At 40.6% G+C, this 24,234-nt stretch overlaps 2 protein-coding genes across 5 annotated transcripts in view; both read left to right on the forward strand.

The window, feature by feature from the left end:
* The window catches only part of magi3a (membrane associated guanylate kinase, WW and PDZ domain containing 3a), a 105,858-nt gene extending 89,628 nt beyond the window's left edge, over positions 1-16,230 (forward strand). The window contains exons 9-22 of one of the 3 annotated variants that reach the window (XM_026154301.2): positions 879-1,088; positions 2,581-3,201; positions 5,003-5,034; positions 5,734-5,998; positions 6,718-6,812; positions 7,041-7,233; positions 8,362-8,577; positions 9,106-9,291; positions 9,418-9,511; positions 11,128-11,206; positions 11,419-11,556; positions 11,718-11,856; positions 12,149-12,241; positions 13,158-13,297. In XM_026154301.2, the coding sequence (XP_026010086.1) occupies positions 879-1,088; positions 2,581-3,201; positions 5,003-5,034; positions 5,734-5,998; positions 6,718-6,812; positions 7,041-7,233; positions 8,362-8,577; positions 9,106-9,291; positions 9,418-9,511; positions 11,128-11,206; positions 11,419-11,556; positions 11,718-11,856; positions 12,149-12,201 (2,321 nt within the window). In that variant the 3' untranslated portion in view covers positions 12,202-12,241; positions 13,158-13,297. Of the gene's footprint in view, positions 1-878; positions 1,089-2,580; positions 3,202-5,002; positions 5,035-5,733; positions 5,999-6,717; positions 6,813-7,040; positions 7,234-8,361; positions 8,578-9,105; positions 9,292-9,417; positions 9,512-11,127; positions 11,207-11,418; positions 11,557-11,717; positions 11,857-12,148; positions 12,242-13,157 lie in introns of all 3 variants that reach the window. The other 2 variants (XM_080295373.1, XM_026154300.2) reach the window with 2 other exon arrangements.
* Positions 16,231-16,608: 378 nt separating this feature from the next.
* rsbn1 (round spermatid basic protein 1) lies at positions 16,609-24,074 on the forward strand. Of its 2 annotated transcripts, none has more exons than XM_026154896.2 (7): positions 16,609-17,219; positions 17,588-18,240; positions 20,618-20,755; positions 21,706-21,848; positions 21,939-22,106; positions 22,221-22,329; positions 22,443-24,074. In XM_026154896.2, the coding sequence occupies exons 1-7, from the start codon at positions 16,676-16,678 to the stop codon at positions 22,977-22,979; spliced, it is 2,292 nt and encodes a 763-aa protein (XP_026010681.1). In that variant the 5' UTR covers positions 16,609-16,675; the 3' UTR covers positions 22,980-24,074. The 2 variants fall into 2 exon arrangements, with proteins under 2 accessions (XP_026010681.1, XP_026010682.1); XM_026154897.2 differs by having other exon boundaries at positions 16,613-17,219; positions 17,606-18,240.
* Positions 24,075-24,234: the final 160 nt, after the last annotated feature.

The following is a 24,234-nucleotide window of genomic DNA, read 5'->3' on the forward strand; positions in this document are numbered from 1 at the left end:
AATTTGCAATGAAAAGTTTATCTGGAAAATGTCAGGTGCGTTTCAGGATGGATTTATCACTGCAGTGAAAAGAATTGGTTGTTTGCGGGGAGACTTGGGCAAACTTTAGGCATTTTGCAATAACTAGGTGTTTATTGGCTTTGTAAACAGAGCAGTGGTTTTGCAAGTTGTGTGTCTCTGTTTGTGTGTGCGCGTGTGATTTGTTGGAGTTTGCGCTCAAACTGTGAGTTCTTAGTGTTCATGTAATTACTAGCAGTAAGTGATGTGCTGTCAGACATGTTGTCACTGTGCGAGTATTGTTATGATGGTGACAGATGGCAATTTATGAGCAAGCGTTTCAGTGTCTCTTCCTATACTGGGCTCATTTTCGCATACACGTACAATTCCGTCTCACAAACTTTTGAACTACAGAGGCTTGCTGCATTCATGTGTAACTGACGCCACTGTGACTTCATTTACAGTTTAAAAGATGAAAAGACATCCAATTACTTTTAAACTGAAACTGTTTCCAGCAGGTAAACAGAAGCAATTAAGTGAATTTTGACACTTTTTTGCCTTCTGTAGAACACCAGGCAAAATTTTAAATGAACTAATCACATTGGAATCTGTTTATTTTGATGTGTTTAAACTAATATTCTTTAGAAATCAGGCCTTTTCCCAGCTGAAATGTAAATATGTTAGTTTTCAGTTGTTCATTTAGCCACTTCTGAAGCTTTTGCTGTCTGTACATGTGTTCTGTCCGAACATTTTTGTGTGTGGAATTGAAAGCATGGTGTAAAGAATGTGTTCACACCCCAAACATTTAGTGCAATAATTTTACTGAGCGTACTTGTGATATTAGATCATTAATGATTACCTTCTGTCTACGTCTCCTTTAGGTTCCACAGCAGAGGAGCCTGGCAGGGGAATGTGGGGGTTTACTCGAGATCCAACTCAGTTGCAGGGCAACATACTTAAGACAGCACTTAGAAAAAGCCCCCAGGGCTTTGGATTCACCATTATTGGCGGAGACCGACCTGACGAGTTCCTCCAGGTCAAAAACGTCCTGCCAGATGGGCCTGCAGCACATGACAAGAAGATTGCCTCAGGTAACATTCCCCACAGACATAATGTTTTTTAAGTATCTGGTTCGCATGCTGTTTTAACAGTTGGAGACCACCCTGCTGTAATTTGTTTCCATGATGCAAGGTAATACAATTGTTTAAAAGCAAAGTCAACAAAATCCAGTGTCACATTCACGTGTACACGGGTAACTGTGCATGGCATTTATCTTTATTCACGCAGTAACACTTAAGCTGGGCATTAGCATACATTCTGTACATAATACAGCTTAATGTGCCCTTTGTGTACACACAAATAAACACATTCGGAGGCAAAAAACCGAACAGGCACTTCACTCTGAATATCACATTGCTTGATCAAGCAAAGACAAATGTTTATAGGCAGTGTTCAGTGGAGCAGCTCGAAAAATAGAGAAGTCATCAATAAACCTGTGTGTAGTTTATAGTAGAGGCTCACATTTTATACGCACTCGTATATTAAAAATGTAATTAGCCTGCATTCAGGCAGCGTGGCTGCAGGTTGACATGTGTGCTTATGTAAAAACAGGGGATGTATATGAGTCTGCCATGTAGTGTGTTTTGCAAGTGGCACAGTAAGTTCTTTATTGTTGCATGTTCTAGTTCTGTGATCACATGCATGGTGACTGTATTAATTTGAAGTATGTTACTGTGTAATGCCTTAAGATTCACATTACCGTAGTATTGATTGCCGAGCCATTGCGGCTGCTGAGAATCAACTTAAGAGTGGAGCAAAGAGAATAATTATTTTCAGTGTTTCATTTCCCTTGAGAAGGAGGGTAATTGACTATAACAAAAGATGAATGTAATTAATTTCATTGGGTTTTAATTGCAAGCAGTAGACTGTAACATCTTCAAGTAGGTTTTTTTTTTTTCATTTCTGAGTATTGGCCTACGGCATTTATTTATGCTAAAGGTTGAGTGTTTGAACTTTGTGAGAAAATATATTTCGCTTAGCTTTTTGAATATGTAGCTGTTGAACTAATCGTATGAGCGACATGTAGTTGGTCTGAACAAGCAACAAACTGGAATATGAAGCTCACTCACGAGAGTGAAAACGTAGCCTTTGTTTTTTCTTTGGTAAAGTATCGATTGTGTGGGTGGGCAATCCACCTCTGGGCATCTAGCCACCTAGCTAGTCAGCAATTCAGCTGCTTATCCAGACCTATATCTGGGGCAGGCCAGGGGTGATTAGAGTCTATCCTTTACAGTACATGGAGATAAAAGGAGGAAAAAGAAAACACGTCAATGACCTCGTTTTATTTTTCTCTCTCGCACACTCCCTCCTCCCCCGTTAACATGTTTGAATTTTTTAAGATATAGGAGTCTACTTATGTAATCCAATTGCATAATTGCGCTTATCCCCATGTCTTTTTATTGGTGTATTGTTGTAATAGTACTTTTCAAAATTTCCTTTGGCATGGTGATGAATACAGAAATTTAAATTTTGTCCAATTTTTTTCATGTCACAAATGTGTAAAAGCTTTTTGTTCTTCTTTAGGTGACGTAATTGTGGACATTAATGGGACATGCGTGCTGGGAAAGACTCATGCTGATGTCGTGCAGATGTTCCAGTCTATCCCAGTCAATCAGTATGTGGACATGGTCCTGTGTCGGGGCTACCCTCTGCCAGAGGACACCAGCAATAGTGAGGAGGCATCGAGCAACCTCAGTGCCTCTAAGGACACTTCTCCTTCCCCTTCGACACCACAAGACCTCAATTATGCTGTCAACGATGGAGCAACCCTTTCTCGGCAGACTGCGTCAGTGCCACCTATAACCAACGGAGGACGCCACCACCATCCTCATTCCCATCAACACCACCACCTTCCACATGCCCTTAATCAAGAAGGGCCTGACCCTACTCTATTACAGCCGGAGCTGGTGAGTGTGCCCTTGGTGAAAGGCCCGGGAGGTTTTGGCTTTGCTATAGCGGATTGCCCCCTGGGACAAAAGGTAAAGATGATCCTGGATGCCCAGTGGTGCCGCGGCTTGTTGAAGGGTGATGTTATCAAGGAGATCAACAGACAGAATGTCCAAACTTTGAGCCACTCGCAGGTGGTCGACATCCTCAAAGACCTGCCTGTGGGCAGTGAGGTCAACGTGCTGGTGCTTAGAGGAGGTGAGTCAGCAATGATGAAAGTTCACTTTGCTGCTATTGTACTATTGTACACTTCTGCTGCAGGTAAGCCTGCAACACTGACATTATAGAAGGATATCACAGGTGGTGAGTTTACAGTACGTATGTTGTGACATCGCTGATGTCTATATTAATCTGCTGTTTAGACAAAATACAGGCGTTAGTGCTATTTAGACCCACGTTTCTGAAGTTACTTTAATCCTCACTCACCTTTACGCCACCTGTTCTATTTCTTTACTTTCTTTTGGCCAAAAGAAAACACAGAGCGTAACAGTCTGGTGAACAGTCTGCTTCCATTTGTAAATAATTTCCTGCGAGAAAGTGAGACATTGTCAAAGATATTTCAACTGTAGAAGAGGTGAGATTTAATGTAATGCACAATGTTTTAATTTAAAAATAACAGCACGCATTGTGGTGTTCAGTAGGTGTTGCTTGAATACACAGACTCTCCCAATGTTAAATAAAGCAATTTCACGCTCTGGTCTACACCAGCTCTGCATCATCCACCATGCACTTTCCCAAACAGGGAGGAAGTCATGCTTAGTCACATGATGAGCTATGCTAGGAAGGTGCAAATAGATGGCAGTTTTGGTGATTCACTTGCTGCCTGGAGAGAAAGTGAGAGGGGAGGTAGGAGTGATGGAGCACAGTGAATAATGATTGCCCTTCTTCTTACTTCATGCTTTCACAGATTTGAAGGGCTTGTTCCTTTATGCCTTTACTGCAGTGCAGTAGCCTAGATTCAAGAGATCAGTGTTGCACCCACATATCAGATGTGCACAGCTGGGGTCTACGTTGAGCTCCAGGGGGTTGTAGTTTGTGTGTATGCTGCTGTGCCAGCCTGATATGCATTTTTTAATTGCAGTGCATATGGAGGATTTGTGTGTTAATGTTTAAAAAAAAGCAGATCATAGCTTTCCAGGACTAAAAGGAGTAGTGCCGCAGGGCTTCCCTCAGGTCACCCATGGACTGGGATTAGGGTAGGCTTTACTCCCAGCCGGGGGCTAGAACTACCTTCTAATGACAGCAGAGCAGCGAGAAATGAAACAGGAAATTATTTGGCCTTGCTCCCTATACTGGATTTAAATCTGGAAATGAGACAAAGTGCCCTTCCCCATGGGTTGTGTTCTGAACTCAGTATCTGAGATATGATATGATCAGAGATTGTGAAAATGGAGATATTGCCAGTGAATTTTTACATAATATTGGAAATGGGGGGGTGGGGGAACTAAATGTTTTTTTATTAAATCGATGCCAGTAATTGTCTTTGTGATAAATTGATTTGATGAAAATTCAAATTTGAAAAGCTTCAGTGTTTATGCTGCTCTAGTAATGTAGCTAACAGCTGGCAGGTTTAAACCACAGAAATGCATGTTTTCCCATGGCTTAAGGTCATCTGTCTCTCATCCCATAAACCGTTCATGCAACTGGAGTCTACTGCCCCCTACTGGTTTACTTACACTCTGGTTCACATTCTGCTCTGTGACCATGACCATGTCAGAGAGAACAAAAACAAAAGCTAAATCTGAAACCTATGAGCAAGTTCACTGTGTGAGTCGGTGGAGAAGAAGGTGCAGATTCTGTATAAGAACCGAGAGAGGGTTTAGTCTTGACATTCAACCACTTCAGGCCAAAAGTTCAAATCTGTAGTAGAGTGAAGAAAATGCAAAATGCAACTCATCCTTAAATAATTTAATCTGATGTAAGCAGATGTTGGCAGATGTTTGCTGTTGTGTTGTTAATGACGTCACTTTAATTCCCACTTCTGTCTCTCTGCTCACAGGTCAGACGTCTCCAGTGAAGTCACTGAAACCAGTAAGTTTTCTGTCAGTTCAAATCCATTTTGTATGATGAAAAAAATAGACTCTGCTGCTAAAACTGCTGATGAATTATTAAACCAGAAAACTTTTGTCTTGGTTACCCGCAAGCCCCAGCGTGTAAACGTGTGCGTGCTGTAGTAGCTGCTGTTAGAAGCATCATTCAGGGAGCCCACATTAGCCAGGCTGTTATTTCTGGAACTGCATGTGGGTAAATATGCTGGCTTCTGGCAAACGGCAACTTAGCATCCCTCTGTGTATGGGTGTTTAAGATGATATGCCATGTTCAACAGCTTGTTCCTCTGCTACTCCTCCATGATGCACTCTTAAAATAGAGAGTGTTGGGGCACCGACAGGCTTACTCATACTGTTTTATTTGTTCAATGCATAATTATTTAGATCTGTATGGATGTACTATTTTATTTTCTTTCATTTTATGCCGGTGGAGTAGTTTGTCACTCTGGACAAGCTTTAATGATTTTTTTCCCTCCATTAGCTACCTTCCTACTTTAGACATAAATCATTGCTATAGTATAGAATACCTTTTATTAAATAACCTGCAGACATAATACAATGATGCTGAACACATTGGCAAAAAATATGTAATATATAATCCATTAGTTTAATGGATGATTGCCTTATAATGAGCTCGTGCTTTACCATCTTGTATATCACATTGCTTGTCTCTATGTTGCAGTGCACAGGTCCCATGTCTCACGGAGTAGCCCAGCCTACTTCACACCAGGCACCTCATTCGGTGCCCCAACAAATGGTCCATCCGTTCCCTCAGCCCACGATGCAGCAGCAGAGGCAGGAGATGATCAGCAGCACAGAGACCCTAAGTCAGCCTGAGGCATCCCCCAATGCATCAACGTTCTCCTCCAGCACCCTGCGCTCAGCTTCACCCAAACCAGATGCATCTGAGCTCTACCTCAAGTCCAAGGCCATTCTAGACAGCAAGCGTAAGTACAAGAGTACTTATACTTACACAGTTTACAGTAGTAAACTTTACTACAGATGCAAAGATTTATTTAATTCATTCATGTTTTTTAACGTATTTTTTGGATTAGTGAAATTAACAAGTTACCGGTGTCAATGCTGATTCAAATTGCTACTTTGTGTTTCATTATTACACAAAGAAATCAAATCCTCAGATGTGCAATTCTAAAACCAGCTTACAGTCTTTTGCAAATGCTAACACACTTGTTACTGAATTTCAGGGACACAGAAGCCAAATACGACACAAAAAGACGCAAACGTCTTACTCCTATGTCACAACGAAATACTGCAATCAAAATAATACAGTCAAAACATTTTTGAATCAAATCTGTGCACATGCACCACATGAATTACTTATAGACCACAAACACAGACAAAAAGATTCTGCCACCTCCTGTTAGCGTCTGACAACATCATCTCATTAACATCGCTAGCAGTGTCATCTCTGGCTCGGCAAGAGGGAAAATATTGCTCTAGAGTTTCCAAAAACAGCTGACCTAGTTTAGATTGCTTAAACTCAGATTGCCTTGTGGTCAGCATGCGTTTTTCTTATGTATAGGTGTGTTGTTGCCCATGTCAAGTATCTAGGTGTTTTCCTGATGGTCATGAGAGATTTCATTCTTGCAGTTAATGAATATTTTTCATCAGTTTTTACCAATTATATTTTCTTTTCTCTGTGCAGCTCCCAATACAAAGGACCTGGATGTATTCATCAAAAGGAATCAGGAATCAGGCTTTGGCTTTAGAGTCCTTGGGGGCGAGGGACCAGATCAGCCAGTAAGTCGGAGGCCAGCATCCATTTAAAAGTACTGTTGGAGACCCTCAGTCATAAGAGCAGCAGACTGACACCAAATTGAAGCTGAATTCTGTTGATTTAATATTAACTGAAAGTTTCTTTTCCCATCTCTGGGAATGGTATTATGAAAATACCAGCCAGTCTGTGTCATGAATCTCCCTCAGATCGGTATATTTAGCTATGTCTCTTACACCATCTTACTTCCGCAGGTATATATTGGTGCCATTGTGCCACTCGGTGCAGCTGAGAAGGACGGGCGCTTGCGGGCAGGGGATGAGCTACTTTGTATAGATGGCGTGCCAGTCAAGGGCAAATCCCACAAACAAGTGCTGGAGCTGATGACCAATGCTGCTCGTAATGGCCAAGTCATGCTTACAGTCCGCAGGAAACTAGCATACACAGGTTGGTCTGCTTCTGAATAATCAGCTCCGCATTCCTCTGAGGGCACAGAAAGCGTGGCTTCTTGCTCACTCCTTTGGCTTATATAGGTATGCTAGAGGAGAACCTTTGAGGGAAAGCTTTGATCTGGATTTTTTTTCCATTAATCCTTTAAATTCGTTGTGGTAGATTTTCTCTGACTGAAATGAAGTTTGTCAAAAATGGACTTTTTAAGATGCTACTCTATGCTGTAATTTTCCTGAAAGGAAAAAGATGGAATTTTAAGGACGGTTAATTTATTTTAATCATGGGAGGTGAATTCCAGGTTTCATCTTGAATCAAAATGGGCATAAAGTGGAAACAAGAAAAGAAGATTATTTGCTCTCTGTTTATCTGTCAAGGATGATTGCAGTTGTGTGAAAAGCACTGAAGATTAGATCAGCTGGTAGAGTTAAATCTCAAAGGATGGAAAAAATGCTGACTCTTCTTTCTTTTTTCTTTTTTTCTTTTTTTTTAACTGCACATACCCTGCTGCATCCTGGCTGGTTTACCCCACCGATAGCCATTCCATGAATAGAACAAGCACTTTTTGAAATTACTACAGATTTGATGTATCACAACAACAGCTTGATCACATTGCAAAAAATTAAGCATCAATCATGTGAGGGTTTATGCTTTCAAAGCAGGGGGCTTAGAAAGCGATTCACTGATGCTGGCTTGCAAAACAGAGACTCAGCAAAACAAACATACAATGAAGAGAGATGGAGGTTGCTTAGCTTGTCTTATGAATAACAAATTGGAAAGGCCTTTTATCTCAACTGTAGAGCTGACGGTCTTTCATTTAATGTGGGTAAGACATGCTGCAGAAAGGCTTCTTTGATAAAGCCCCTGCTTCTGCATTATTTACAGAAGGATCTCTGCAAGAGCAAATCAGAAAGATTTTGTCAAGTAATTGTTATTGGTTTAAATTTATGTTAACTAAATCAGACTGCTCATACTTAACGTGTGTTGGTAGAATCATTCTGAAATGTTAATATATTGCATCTTTTTTAATCAGTCCTAGAAATGAAGTCCAAATTTGCTACAATGCTAAGCATTTGTGTTTTAATATTTTTGTACCGTTTTTTTGTTTTTGTTTTTGTTTTTTTAAAGATGGTGGAGGAGAAGATGACAACAACCAGCAGCCCCAGCAGGTTGCATCTGCTTTGGTCAACAGCTCTCCCAAGATGCCTCGTACTGAAGCACCAAGCATCATCCAGCCTGCTCAGCCTACCCGTCCTGAGCGCTTTGATGTTACTCTGCAGCGCAAAGACAACGAAGGCTTTGGCTTTGTCATCCTCACGTCAAAGAACAAGCCCCCACCTGGAGGTTAGGAATAAATAAAATCAATAAATCCTTAAAAATGAAATCCTATATTGTGTTTTTACTTTTTGGAACAACAAAATCTTTTAAACATCAAACACATTTCCAGCAAAATCTGTTACTTATTGACATTTAGTTATGCTAGTGGAGAACATGTAGGGAGGGAAGCGTTAAAGTCATTTTTGAAAGGATTGTCCTGAAATAATCGCAAACAATAAATTCCCTTTTCAGATAAGAAATGCTATTTTCATACTGTTAATATTCAAATACTTCCAAAGCTGATGGCACAAATTGTTAATCTTAGCTATTCTCTGTAAAGAGCTTATTGGGTATGTGCTCAACTAAGACTGAGTGTAACATAAGTCATAAACTGATATATTAGCATGTGCGTAATGCTTTTACATGATGTGCAGGACATCACATAAAGGCATTATGTGTTCTTACTTAAAATTTGGTCTCTAAATGTTGGGCTCATAGAGTTGCATAAACATCCCACACTGCAGACTGTCATTTCTCTGATTTGCTCTCTTCCAGTTATACCTCACAAAATTGGTCGTATTATTGAAGGCAGCCCTACAGACCGTATAGGTCAAATGAAGGTGGGAGACCGTATTTCTGCTGTCAACGGCCGCTCCATCATGGAGCTTTCACACAACGATATTGTTCAACTCATCAAGGATGCTGGAAACATTGTCACTCTTACTGTTGTGCCTGAAGATGGTGAGTTGACACAGACCAAGTCACAGTGTTGCTGCGCTGTTCTTTTGTCATTGTTTGCTTTGTTTTTTAACTGCATTTTCCGGGAATAAGATCATGAGGAATCTTGGCACACTTTTACTTTTACAGACAGCGCTCCTCCGTCTGGAACAAATTCAGCCAAGCAGAGCCCTTCGGCACAACACAGAGCTGTAGGCCAACAGCCTCCCAGCTACCAAGATAGGTAAACGATTATACACGCATACTCCCACACAAGCTTGAGCATCCACACAGGCTTGCCAGTATTCCCCTTTGAAATACTAAGTCCACTGGAGACAATCTAATACAGGTTCTGCCACTTGAACCATAAATTAGCCCCAATCCTCTCAAAGCGCCTTCGGTTTTGTGCTGCAATGTGGCCCATTACTATCTCTTGTGCCTCACACACTCTTCGTTATCCAAAAAGACAGAAAATCCCCCTGTGGTCACCCTTTGGATGGTGAAGCAAAGGAAAAGAGACAGATTAATAGGGAGTCTTGCTTCCCCTTTGATCTTTCTTTTTAAACAAGGCCACCTGTGTCAGACTTTTTAATCCCACTGCCACAGAAATTTGCCACCATCATTTCTTGCCCACCTCCGCTCACTGTCCATCAGCATGCATTCATATTCTCCACATTTAGCCCCCTGTCCAGTCCTCAGCCTCTTCCTCTCCGCTTAATCACCAACATGCCTTGGGTCACACTAGGCTCAGATATGAGCTGAAACTCTCAGCTTGGTGGCATAAAGTGTGCAAACTCTTCTGAAAGCTAGAGCTGGTAAGAATTCCTACGCTCTTTATATAGTGCGTCAGCACAGCGAAGTTCTCACAAAGGCATTGTAATGAGCTCTGCGAAGCATTAAAGTATGCCCCCTTATCTATCACTGAAATGTAAAAGCAACATGGTTCTTTGAAGAATTTACATTTCTCTGTGTGTTGCATAATGACGCCAACAAAAAGAGGCTCATGCTGCTGTAATGAAGGAGGAGTAATGTGTGGATCTCACACTGGACACAGCAGAGAGGGAACAGAATTAGACTCCTTTTCTCCTTTTTTGTTTTTGCTCTCTGATTCTATATTTAAAATGGGATATGCATAAAAACATTGTTACTAATATTACATTTGAATAAGCTGGTGGTACAGGCATGTATGTACGAGAGCACCGAACACATGCATTTTATGGGTTTTCATTAGAATTCGATTTTTGAGGCCAATGTTGATATTTTAGTGTGTCCGTGTATATGTGTGTGTGATTTTTAGTGATTTAAAATCCTGATATTCTGATATATTTTCGATCGATTCTTTTTTCCTTTCAGACACTTGAGGCATAAACAGATTCCCCTGATATTTGTTACGTTATTTATTTACTCGTTTATGCTCTGCCCAGTTTGCTTGGATCAGTTGTGTTTGTGGCATTTCAAGCATGTTGGTTGCCAGAGTGCCCTCTGATAGACTTGCGATGTCAACACTCATACGATGGTTAAAGGGTGTTTCTTCTTTTCTTTTTAGTATTCATTTATTGGCCTTTATAAATGCCAGTGGATTAGCAAACAGCTAATACTCGTCTAGTTTACCTGGGTTATACAAAGGGCTGTGTTTCCCTCACCTTTAAACTGCCACCATAGTTGCTTCTTATTATTTTTGGTATGAATATTGCGCATAACATATCACAGTCTACCTCGTCAGAATAACTGTTTACTGACTCAAATTTTCATAATAAACGACGTCTATTTCATGTCTTTGAAATATTGTTTTCTAAATATAGTAAATATTTAGTGTCATATTATAGTAAATTACACTGTAATGCATCTTCTCTGGGGTAGGAATGGTGACTCCGAGGCTAAGAATCATCTTTCACCAAGAGATGGGACAGGAACTCTCATTCCATCGGGCCCTAAGCAGGTGAGGCCATTGATGTTTATATTTCCCCAGTTGTAGTATTTTATGGTTGTAATCTTGTCATTCTGCCCTGGTGTCAATTGATCCCCAGAAACTCTTGATCGTGATATATATCAACCAAGTAATAGATTTTCCAGATTCATTTCCACCTCAGGAATGATTTTGCATCAATTGCTTCAGTCTTAAAAGCTCACAATCTTTCTTGTGAACAACAGGGCTGCTTTGTGGTGGAGCTGGAACGCAGCCAGAGGGGCTTCGGCTTCAGCCTGAGAGGAGGGAAAGAGTATAACATGGGGCTGTTCATTCTTCGACTGGCCGAGGAGGGACCCGCTCTTAAAGATGGCAGGATACATGTATGTTTTCTTTCTCCACTTTATTGAAGTGCAATAGTTCCTAATCAAAGCTTTGAGTTTCTCACAGAGCACTGTACCTCGGGCAAAATGAGACATCCTGCCCCTAGCAGTGGAAAAGTTAATGTTAATAGATTTTTTTTTCTTTTATTATTATTTGTCAGGTTGGAGATCAAATAGTGGAGATCAATGGCGAGGCCACACAGGGCATTACACACACTCGGGCAATTGAGCTGATCCAAGCAGGAGGCAATAAAGTTCATCTACTTCTCCGACCTGGCCAGGGCTTGGTCCCGGATCACAGTGAGTTATTGCAGAGCATTGCGTGCATGTTGTCGCCGCTGCATATAGATCTACTTAATAGCTTATTAGTCATACATATAGAGAAGCTTTTGTATGGATATGCTAGATAGCAGGGTGCCGAGTTTCCTTTTTCTCATGCATGTGTTGCAAGCTTTCTTGACTTTTCTCTCTTCTCATTCTGTTTTACTACTGCTATTTGGATCTGCCTTTTGTGCTCTTTATCTGCCTTGCTTTCTCTGTTTTCTGCTCTAGCACGGCTGTCTATTTCTACTTTTATCTCTTCCTTCTATAGGTCTGAACTCTTCTTCCACCCTGTGCTTCTACATGAAACCAGAGCATCACTAAAGGCCTCACTGCTTTTCTTGGTCTGTCCCTAATAACATTGGTAATCCTTGTACTCCACCTACTTTTGTCTTAGAACTCTCCTTTCAGAGTGATTTAACTCCCAAATTAAAGTGTTATTCTCTATCCACTATGTCATCCCCCATGATCAGCCTGAATAGATCAGTTCGTTGTAGCTCAGTAATAACCTAATGTATTACAGTATAACCAGACTATCTAGAGGGCTGAACTAAAGCAGTGAGTCCTAGAAGAACAAACAGGCCTGCAGGAGCATTGGAAGGCTTCTGAGCCCCACAGGTTATTTTTTAAGGGTATTACAAAACAAGATGCCACTGAACACTCACTGCGTCCTTAGTTTGAGTGAAGATGGATGCCTGGAGAGAAGTTCTTAACCAGATATTGATCAGTGAGTGGAAAAGTAGTAAAAGGATCTGTGTTTATTCACTGGCATCAATCTTTCAATCCAAAGACCAAATTATTTGAATGAGTTGTTGCTCTTAGAAATCCAAAAGCTCATTTCAGCACCTCTAAGTCCATCACGCTCACTTTTCTCTCTCTGTTTTTTTCTGCTGCATATATCTGCTCTCAACTACAGCTGTGCAGTTCTTATCAGCTCTGGGGAAAATTGAAACGTCAGTGCTGAGTGAACTCTAGCACCTTTTCATTGATAGCTACGTTGTCAGCTGATACACATCTCAAACAAGGCAAATATATTAGAGGGGGCTATTACAAAGGACTATTACAGAAAGTGTGGTAGACGGAAAAAATCTTTTTTCCAAAAACTGAGCATATCGCGCTTCTATTGTATGACTTATTTAATCATCTTTAATCTTTGTTGAATGTGCAAAAAATATCTCGTTATGATTTTTTTTTTAGCTTCTGCAGTTTCTTTGCTTTCACATAGCAGTTTTTTTGCTTAGCTCAAACTTTTTTCTTACTATCTGCTGCTTGCATTGTAGGTTCAAAGGACAAAGTAACCATTCCAACCTCAAGCTTTCCCAGATTCTCTGTATCTGATGGGCAGTCATCTCCAGCTTCTCCATCCTCTGTCTCCCTCTCTACCTCTGAACTTTCCCCATCCTCACCCAAAATATCTGCCCCTGATGAGTTCCCTGGGGGTGACGGCATAGAACGTGGGTCCCCTGGTGCTGCGAGGGAGCATGGTAGGCAGGCTAACAAACCAAGAGGACAGCAGCTCTCTGACCCTAACCATAAGCGCACCACCAGCCCAAGCACCCAGACCAATAAAACAAGCAGGAGCGACTCCGCAAATGGTAGCCCCAAAAGAGCCACTGAAGGCCAAAGGGAGCACATAGATCGCTCCCAGAGCCCTCGAAAAACAGACCAAGGCCACAGCGGATCCCTGGAGGACATGAGCAAGGACAGAAAAGCCCAGGGACAGAGAGGCTCCAAGTGGGAACGTGACCCTGCCGTGCCTTTGAGCAACCTGGAGGAGCCTCACAGCCCCAGGCGCCCAGCTGGCCAAAAGCCCAATATTGCCTCTGGAGAAGAGAAGGACCTGAGGTACAAGCAGACTGATTCAGCTTACTGGCAGGAAAGAGGAGCTACAGAGAGTGGAGACAAAACCTGGGGAACCACTGACTACTACAGAAAGGCAAAGAGGGCTGAGCAAGAGGCACTGGTCCAAAAATCCAACTCCCAAGCATACAGGGAGAGGGTGGGGTCAGACGCTGATGGTGGCACACTGAGCCGAAAGACCGCAAGAGACAAACGGGACAAGGAACATCGAGATGGCAAGTACCATGGTTCAACTGAAGAAGTGAATAAAAAGGACCCACGAGGTTCAAACAGTAGCATCCCAGACCCCAGCTGTAATGGGAACACTTCCAGCAAGAAGGGTCCCATCACCCCGGGCCCGTGGAAAGTTCCCAGTTCTGCCAAGATCCAGTCCCGAGTGGACACCACATATGCAGATATCTGAAACCCTGCCAGGACTCTGCATATATAAAGAAAAAGCTGAGCCACAAACATGAATTCAGAATTGAAGGATTATTTTTTTTAGACATGTCTGACATAGCAGATCACTGTGCAACCAGCAACATAGCTTCTCATTGCTCCTGATTATTTTTTTTTTCTCCAACCACTTTGCCTACATCAGTTTGCATCAAGCTGCTGATATCTGATCCGACACACGTTGTACCTACATGAGAATTTGTACTGTATAATGATGTGTAAGCATGTGTGTAACAGATGGGTTCTGAGTGTGGTATTTGGAAGTAACAATGACGTCTATTTTGTGCCAATCAGAGACTCCGGTAATATAAAGAAGCTGCTCCTAATTGCACTCACTGTGAGACTGTTTGTGGGTTTTTTGGATAAACTGCTCTCCTCCCCACCACGATGAAGGATCCAGATTTTTTTTTGTTTGTTTGTTTTGGGGTTGTTTTTTTTTATTACGTGTGTCACGTTTGAAGGTTTAAAGGCATACACATGCAATCACAGCTTTTCTTCCAGGTGAGACTAACTCACTGTTGCTGTCACAAATGGATGTTTTAAAAACTGAGACTTGTGATTTTCTCTGATCGCTGTCTTAAAAGCGAAACTGTCTTGTAAGTCCTTTATGGTTTGTTTTTTGAGACCGACTAGAGTCGTGAATCGTCTGTGTGACTGCATTCATACATGCGAAGACATGAATTCCCTTAGCATATCAGAGAATGGAAAGACTACCCTGGAGCTTTATATGCATAAATCAGCAGACCAGATACTTGTGGTTATAGTTCTAATGTTTGTTATATGTGTGTTAATGAAAATAAAGCATAATGTAATTTATTGAAATTAAATGTACACAGAACAGTTAGTACACATAATTTCACTTTTCACGTGGACTTGATGAGGCAAGGTAGATATGGAACGTGTAGATAAGCATCTCCATCTAAAAGAATACATTCAAAGACTGCAGTTTATGCATCTAATTTCATTCAAGCCTGATTCATAAAGTTGCTGACTGTTCACAGCTCTGTATTTTAGGTCCTCTGCCTGCGTGTACGTATACAAGCTGACTTGTAGGCCTGTGTATTTTAAATATCACTGTAGCATCGACTATACTGAAAATGAAACACATCTCATTTAACAAAGTGGTTACACATATATCGACTCATATTATACATGAATTGAATTAACAGAGGCTGACTGTAAGAAGTGAGACATCTGGCTTTTAACTTACTAAAAACATTAGAAGATATGTCTTTTTGTTAACCATAAATATAGGCACAAAAACAGATGGTTCCAACACAAATATCTATTTTTGATCATTATTTTTAGTACATGACCCCCATGATTTAAGTAGTATAGTATTAATATTATGCTCCATTATAGGCAAGATGCCTGAAGAATTCACCAAATAGTCACCCTTTGGTGATTGAACATATAGTGCATGAAATTGGCAGTACCATTTCTTTAGGAGTCTGGCTTGAAATTACAATCTAAGGTTTGTCAACTTTATTTTTTTAATAAATTCAGTGTAATAAAAAAGTTATTGGGATATGTTGCCCTGCTCTAAAATGACAATGTAGCATCGTTCCAGTGTTTCTCCTGTGGAGTAGAGACACCTAGTGGTTTATACACTGCTGTTCACAAGCAAATTATTGCTTGAACCCAACCCATAAGGATGTGAAGCAGTAATACATGCATCTGTGGGTCTGTAAGACCACTGCTTAATTTATTGTCCACTTTATTGTGACTATGATGCGATACTGTATTAATTACTGTTCATGCCATTACCATGTATGATACTGTGGCCTTGTATTGCTCCAACATATATACATATATATATATAAATATATAAAAAAAACTTTTAGTTTTACATCATGGTAGTTGTAAATGTTTATAAATTGTACAGCACCTGTATAAATATTTGCCTTCATGCAGGAAAAAAATCCTCTAAATTGTTTCATTATTTTTTTAAGGGAAGGGAACTGAGAGGAAATGCTATAAAGTGGTTCAAAAGAAATAATAATAATCTGGTCATGGCATTTTGTTCATGCACTGATAAATAAAGGTTTACTGATTCAACATGTTTGTTTTGTCCTCTTTTTACGCCTCTAGTGGGTGTGCCACTGCATTATGATGACAACTTTAAAAAATATATATATTTTTACCTCAAATTGGAGTCGGTTACAGTGGTTTATCGTTGTGGCGTGTAATATTGCTACTTCACAGCTCTCATCCGCTGCAAACGCAAAAGCTCCGCCTCCAGTGGGTTAACCATTACGTCAGCTGAGCGGAGGTGAGTGCGTGCAAAGCCGCACGCATTCAGTACATTCCAAACTCCAACTCCCATGCAGCCATGCGCCGTCTTTAAACTACATTACCTACAGATCAATGCGTTGCGCGTGCGCAATGGACTCAAATCAGCGAAGGGAACTACAAATTAACGGCAAGAGGACTACATATTGTCGGGGACCTGCGCAGTAGGAACCCAGAGTCCTTTAAATTGTTGACTACTGTACGTGCAAAGATGGCAGCTCAGGTCGACTTGCTCCGTGCCAAAGTAGAAGACAAAATGGTAAGGGATCGTCTGGAGCGATTCATGAAAGAGAAGAAGAAGAAAAAGAAAAGGGACTTGTCACCGTTGGCCGACAAACGGGAGAGGTCTGAAAAAGAAGCGAAAAACGTGAAGCTCCATCACCACCATCATAATCACAAACATGCCGAGCACCGGATCCATCAGCCGCATCAGCTGCAGCAAAATCCCAAGCCCCACAACTTCAGCACGGACAAGCTCGTCCTGCACAGCCACCATCACAATCACAGCCTCACCAACGGCACGAAGAAGCCGATTTTTCCTCCGCCTCAGCCGCGAAAGGTGCCGGAGCAGCTACAGAAGAAGCAAACGGTGCCTTCACAGCCACCTGCGCTCTTCACTTTCACGCCTCTCAAAGTGGTCAAGGCCAAGCCCCAGGAATTCAAAGAAAAGCCCAGGGATAAGGACCTGAAACTAAAGCTGAAGAAGGAAAATGAAGAAGCAAATGTGAAACACGCCGAACTGAAGAAAAAGAAGGGTGAGCTTTGCTATTTTCATTTATTTATTTATTTACTTTCGTTTAAAGACTGTTGGCATTTGAAGATGGATGTTGGGGGGATCTGAATGACAAGTAATGGCATGTAATGTGTGAGTCTTTTGATTACAACAATTTGTAATGTTTGCTGTTAAGTAGTGCAATTTATAGAGTAGCTATACAACTGACCTAGTGTATATCCTTTGATAGTAAATAAGAAAAAAAGAAGCAATGAATACGTAAAACTTACAGAAAATATGTCCCCGAACCTCCCTTTAATCATCATTGCTAGTCTGCTGCATTATGGGTTGACTAAAGAACAGAGCTAAACACAGCTTTTTTTATGCACATCCTTCTTTTCTAACTTTTAGCTGCTCATTTACTTGTAGAGCCAAGGCCTCACAATGAGAATGGCAAGTCTTTAACACTAGAAGAATATCTCCTTAAGAAAAAAAAGAAGAAGAATCATGAGGATGAGCAAGGTGTCAAGAAGGTTCGACACATGCACAACAAAGCCGTTCAGACTGTATGCTCAGGGGTTGGAAAAGATCCTTCTCTGCCTGGCAGCATTAAGCATGAAAGCAATCACCATCCCGGCAGAGATGCTGTCGACTACCCGGCCCACCTCCATGCTCTCAAACAGGTTCACGCCCCCTTCTTTTCCCACCAGGACCACTACATCCGCAGCTCCTGTCTCCAGACAGGAACACGATATGGACGCTTCATACACGAGGAAAGGCAACCCAATGGTGGGGGGTCTATCTTGCACGCCTATGCTGACGAGTTGGCCTGTCTTAGTCCGGCTGAGATGGAGTGCTTTGCCCAGGAATTTCTGAAGCTGGCTTTTGCCGAAAAGCCTAAAGGTGCAGCCTCATATGCCTTGTCAGTAGTACACAATGCAGCTGCATACCTACCGGACTTCTTGGACTACTTTGCCTTCAACTTCCCCAACACGCCGGTCAAAATGGAGATAATGGGCAAGAAAGACATTGAGACTACCACTATTGCCAACTTTCAGTCTCAGGTATGTGAAAAGGGCAAAGGGTTCTCTTGACCATAACACAAAAAATGTAAACAGAATCCCTCGTGACTTCCATAAACAAATACAGTACAGGACACTGCTTGGGGTGAGCAGAGTGGTTAGATGCTGATCAGCATGAATTTGTGTTTAAAATATTTTATTTTATTTTTAAAAAAAGGCTGAAAAGAGTAATTTCCATTATGAATGGAACTAACTAAATGTTAAATATATATTGCTTTTAATAGATGTTTTAGTGTAAAGATTCCTTGGTTTTAATCAACTAACAGTACAAAACTTCTTGTGCTATAATATCAGAGCATAAGTGGATTTATAGAGGGGGTAGTTTTGGGAAGAGCAAATTTAAACTTGCAGAATATGTTGGGTTTTGGGGTTTTTTTGTTTTGTTTTGTTTTTAAGAACATTTTTGTGTCAGAGATGCAAAAACATAAATGTAGTAAATCAGGTTACAGCTGAGATTATCTGTCATGAACGAAAACTGAGTGTTTTTAAGTTGTAGATGGTGGAAATGGATAGCATCGCCCATAAGGGCAATGAGTTCCCTCACTCCACCAATGTTTATACATCAGGTGCAGATACTTTTTCTGGTGAGATGCGATACACTAAAACCGAAAACAAGTTTTAGATAAAATCAATATTGTTGTGAGTCAGAGCAAGTCTTACAAAAGCCACGATCTTAAATGAGGTACAAAAATATTTGCCTCTCAGTAGCTGTCTGTGTTTAATGTATATTCTCATTAAGTTGATAAACTGCTGGTGGCTGGCTGCGTTTGTTCTCATAGGGCACTTACAGTCACAGTTGTTTCATGACGTTGCAAATAGGGGTGGGTTTTGATTATCGATTTATCGATTAAAATCGATTCTGGCTTGGATAATGTGATATCGATTCATTAAAATCCTGAATCGATTTTTAAATATAAATGTATTTTGCCCGAAATGCCAGAATCTCAAGTTAAACCTCACGAACTTTCTACAACCATCGGCGGGCGCTTTGTGTTTACGTCCTTTTTTTGCGCTGATTCTGAAGCTGTAGGTTTGATCTCTTTCCAAACAATATTAACTGAACCAGCAGCAAAAGAAGATCCAAACTACGCTTTACATAAACATTGTCCCGAATTTCCTCTTACTTTTGCTGTTTTGCTTCCACCACGATAAAATCCCACTTCATGAGCTCTCTCTTTCTCTCTCTCAGGAATAGTTTTCCATCTAAAAATCTCTGTTTTTTGCATTATTCGCTTACTTATTACCCACCAGTCTATGGTGTCGGCCACTGTTTTTTTTGTTTTGTTTTGTTTTGGGTTGTTTTACTTACTTCTGACAAGAAAGCCTCATTTCTGCCGTTCAATACTAAACAAATGTAAACTTTTTAAAATTATGCAAAATTGGAAAAGGCTTAGCTGTGTCTTTAATCAAACCTCTGTAACTTTGCTCTGCTTCACTTCGTTTTTGACTGCACAATATTTTTAAGGTCATCTGCTATAAAAACTCAGACCAGGAAACCGCCTTCATGTTTTTCTGTGTTTTATACTCAGTTACTTTGACACAAATCTGCTGTGATGCTTACACCTTTGATAAAGTCTCACAACTTTCTTTTTATAGATATAAAAATATTGATATGTACTGATAAGTGATCCGAATTATAATATTTCAGACTGTCTGAGGCAAAATTTCCCCGAATCGAATCAATTCGGGACCTTGTGAATCGGAATTGAATCGATTCTAGAAATCAGTGACGATACTTAGCCCTAGTTGCAAATTGATTCCTAACTGCAGAAAGATGAAACTGTGTCAGTACATCTGCAAATGTGTGATGCTGAAAAGGATACAGAGCTCAGCAGTTTGTCGTCTCACCACTGCATAAATGCACAAAATGTTTTTGTTGTTGTTTTTACTTACTACAGAATTTTACTAGGTCATTACATAAAACAGCAGTGTTTATGTTGCTGATCACGTCTGTGATTCATGAAGCGTTTGATCATTTTGCTACAATGACTGTAGTCTAGTATATTTTCTATGCATTTATGTGCTTCTACAAATAAAGGTGTGACTCACAGATTACGGTCTGTAGTGTCGGCTAGACACACACGGGCCAGAAATCCATTAGAGTGACTTGTGTATGGATTTTCCCCCTCCTTTGAATATGCTACCAGGTGATGTGTGACTGAGTAAATCGAATCTGTTAGCCATAAAGTGTCACTGAAGCTTTGTCACAATCATTAATCTGTGATATGAGAGTGCCCATTCTTCTTCGGGTTTTGACATTTAACAGTCATTTGTTTTGTGTCTAAATGCAGTATACAAAGACAGTAAGTTAGACTGTAGCGCACACCCTGAAATATATTTAAAATTTCTGCTGTCCTAGGTGAATCGGACTTACTGTTCAGGGACTTATCGAGCAGGACCCATGAGGCAGATCAGCTTGGTTGGAGCCGTTGACGAGGAAGTTGGAGATTACTTCCCAGATTTCCTGGACATGCTGGAAGAGTCACCATTTCTCAAGGTCAGAGGAAATATTAGAGTCCTAATAGATGGAAGTTTGTAGTCTGCCTACATGGCTCACACAGCAGCACTTAGGTTTTGTAACAATTTTGTTTTGTGTACCATATGCTAAAGAAGTGGGACAAGAGTATGCATACATTGCTGCAGCACTCTACAACCTACTGCTTACTCTAACTTTATGGAACAAAGTACTGTGAAACTAGCTACTTGGTTCTGTAAGGCTGCAGTTGGACCCTTCTCATGCTGTATGTGCCCTAACCAGTAAACATTAGGTCACTCAGCATTAGCACTAAGTGATTATTTTAATGCTAACATAAGAAATCGGATGAATCCAGAGGTATACTAGAGCCTTATGTGTGCCATTATTCATCCAAATAAATTGAGAACAACATGCATTGTGTTGCATAACAAACAATAACTGATGTTGGCTCTAGTGAAAGCTTAATGGAGCACAGAAAATACAAATATAGAGTCCTGAATACTTCAGCAAATTATTGCCTGCAAAAAGCAAAATATTGCATATGAAAAATGGCAATTTTTTTTCATTTGGCCTTATTTATGAAATCCTAAATGGTAGGGACTGTGTATTTAAAGTGATTCTAAAACTGAACCTGACTTTCCAATGATTATTTCAAATTGAATATGCTCGAAGCCTAAAGTACAGGAAGCAAAAACTTGTTGCAGTACTTACGTTCTGGGCCGTAGACTTGAAGATGTTGAATACAGTATGTTGCTGTCAGGAATGTTAAGAAGTACCAATACTCTGATTGATCTAGTGCTAACACATTCCTACTGGTTACAAGTTGTTACCACCATCCTCCAGCATTACCCAGCATATACAGGGCTCATCGGCAAATTGCATATGCTTAATAGGCTGTAATATGATGCATATCAAGGTAAACTTGATGCCTTGATGTTTCTTAATGTTTGTGTCTGTGTATATCATCACAGATGACCCTCCCATGGGGAACCCTCTCTAGTCTAAAACTGGACTGTCGCTCTCAGAGTGATGATGGGCCGATCATGTGGGTCCGACCAGGTGAACAGATGGTGCCCACTGCTGACATGCCTAAGTCTCCTTTCAAACGGCGCAGGTACAAGTTCATCTGTGGGTTTATCAGTGTATATAGGCAAAGTACTCATGATGTAACCTCTGGTTTTCTTGTTCTTGTGTGTTTCTTCAGGTCCATGAATGAGGTAAAAAATCTGCACTACCTACCGAGAACCAGTGAACCCAGGGAGGTTCTCTTTGAAGACCGGACTAAGGCCCATGCTGATCATATTGGGCAGAGTTTTGACTGGCAGAGCACTGCTGCTGTCGGTGTACTGAAAGCAGTGCATTTCGGAGAAGGGTGAGTATCTCTTAAATAAAGATGATGCGATAGCAGCACCTCATGCATCATGATATGTGAAGTGGGAAAGTAACTTTTCGATATACTTTGTTTCTTTTTTAAAATCTCTTACAGGAATAACCGACCACGTATAACCAAAGATGTAGTGTGTTTTGATGCTGGGGACTTCAATGAAGTTGTCCAGAGGCTGCAGCTGGATCTGTACGAACCTCCAGTAGCTCAGGTGAGACGTGCGGCTTTATAGCAATGTGTTTTGTTTTTTGTTTTTTATATTATAGCGGGGTTTTTTTGTTTGCTTTAAAATAAAACCGCTATGTGTCTTCGTTCTTTGTGCAGTGTGTTCAATGGGTGGATGATGCAAAGCTCAACCAGCTGAGGAGGGAAGGCATTCGCTATATCCGCGCCCAGCTGTGTGACGATGACATTTACTTTATCCCAAGGAACGTCATCCACCAATTCAAGACCGTGTCTGCAGTCTGCAGCCTCGCCTGGCACATCCGCCTCAAAGAGTACCATTCAGAAGACGTAACCGCAAAGGAGGAGCAGCAACCCAACGATCTCAGCCCCACCTCTGGTCGAGTGTCGTTTTCCTCCCCTGCGAGGCCTGATGCCTCCATAACCCCCTGTGCAAGACCACAGGGAGACAACATCCAGGGTGGGGTGGCTAAAACCGAAGAACCTGAGTTCCAGAGGCCAGCAACACCTTCCCAGGAAACCCAGCCAGCCCCTCCACAGCCTGCTAAATCTGCTCACCTCCCAACAACATACAAGGATCCCCACCATTTCTTAGCACCAGTCCGCCCTGGATGTACACCTTCAAAAGAGCCCAGCCTTCCGAAAGCTCATGGCCACACTGCAGACTTCCCTGAATGACCTTATGCCCCCATCTACGACCACAACCTATATTTCCCCTGTAAAGGAATTTTGGACTTGGACTGACATTTTTGTCAATCAGGAAGCTTTTCGACTTAACTTATTGTTCATGCTTTTGTTTTTAATCTTCAAATGTTGTTTATGATGTAGTCACATGTTTTCCCGTAAGTCCAATTACATAATTTAATGGGATTGTATAATACAATTTCTTATTTTATATTGCTCTCATATTCACTGTAACGCTTCACTGTTTTATTCAGAAGCTGTGTATGATGTATAGAAACTATTATTTTTTAGACTGACATAATTTGTCACATGCACATGTTTTAATATATGTTGAATGTTTAGCTGGTTTAGCTTCCATATCATGGAAGAATTGAAGTCGCAAAATGCTTGTGGATCGATTTAGAAGCTTAAAAAATGTAAGTATAGAAGCATGATACTGATCTTTTTTTATTTTTTTATTAGTTTCAGTGACCGATGCAAAGTGAACTAATGTTACCTTAAGAATACTGTGGCTTCTCATTGATAGACTGAGTTGTCAAAGTGCTGCCAGGCCTTTCTTATTTGATTTAAAAGCTTGGGAAGAATTTGACTTTTTACATTCATCATGCCTATGGAAATAATAATTAGCTATTACTTTTATTATTTTCAAATGCCGTCTTTTAAACTTGAGTATAATTTCCTTTAAACGAGGCAACATACAATATATTACAAGCACTTAAATCTTACTCGTCTGCTTCATAAGTTGAAGTTAAGGCAGTTCTTTATTTAAAAAACATTTTATACAGGGCCTTTTTCTTACTGTTAATACAGTTTTTTGATATTTATTTATTTTCTTAATATCGAGCTTAACATATAAACACAGGTTTATAACCAGTGATGAGTATTTAAGATTATGACCTAATTGTAAAAGCACTTCTAAGTGACTAAGGAATCACATCTATTGCGCTTAGCAATAACAATTTGACTCTTTTCTTCATGTGTGGAGTTTGTATTCAGAATTTGGAATGTAAATATTATATTGTTATTGCTGGGAATATGTTGCAGCTGTCTTTCAGTCTCCGTTTAATTAAAATTCCATTCACACTCTTATTGTTAGCTGATAATGTCATTATGCTGAAGAAGGCACTTTGTAGTGAGTTTGACGTGGTTGCAACTATGGCTACGTTCACACTGCAGGTCTTAATGCTCAATTCCGATTTTTTGATCAAATCCGATTTTTTTTTTGTCTGCGTGTTCACACTACAAATAA

Source organism: Astatotilapia calliptera, chromosome 20 (assembly GCF_964374335.1).
Source record: "Astatotilapia calliptera chromosome 20, fAstCal68.1, whole genome shotgun sequence".
Taxonomy (NCBI): Eukaryota; Metazoa; Chordata; class Actinopteri; order Cichliformes; family Cichlidae; genus Astatotilapia; species Astatotilapia calliptera.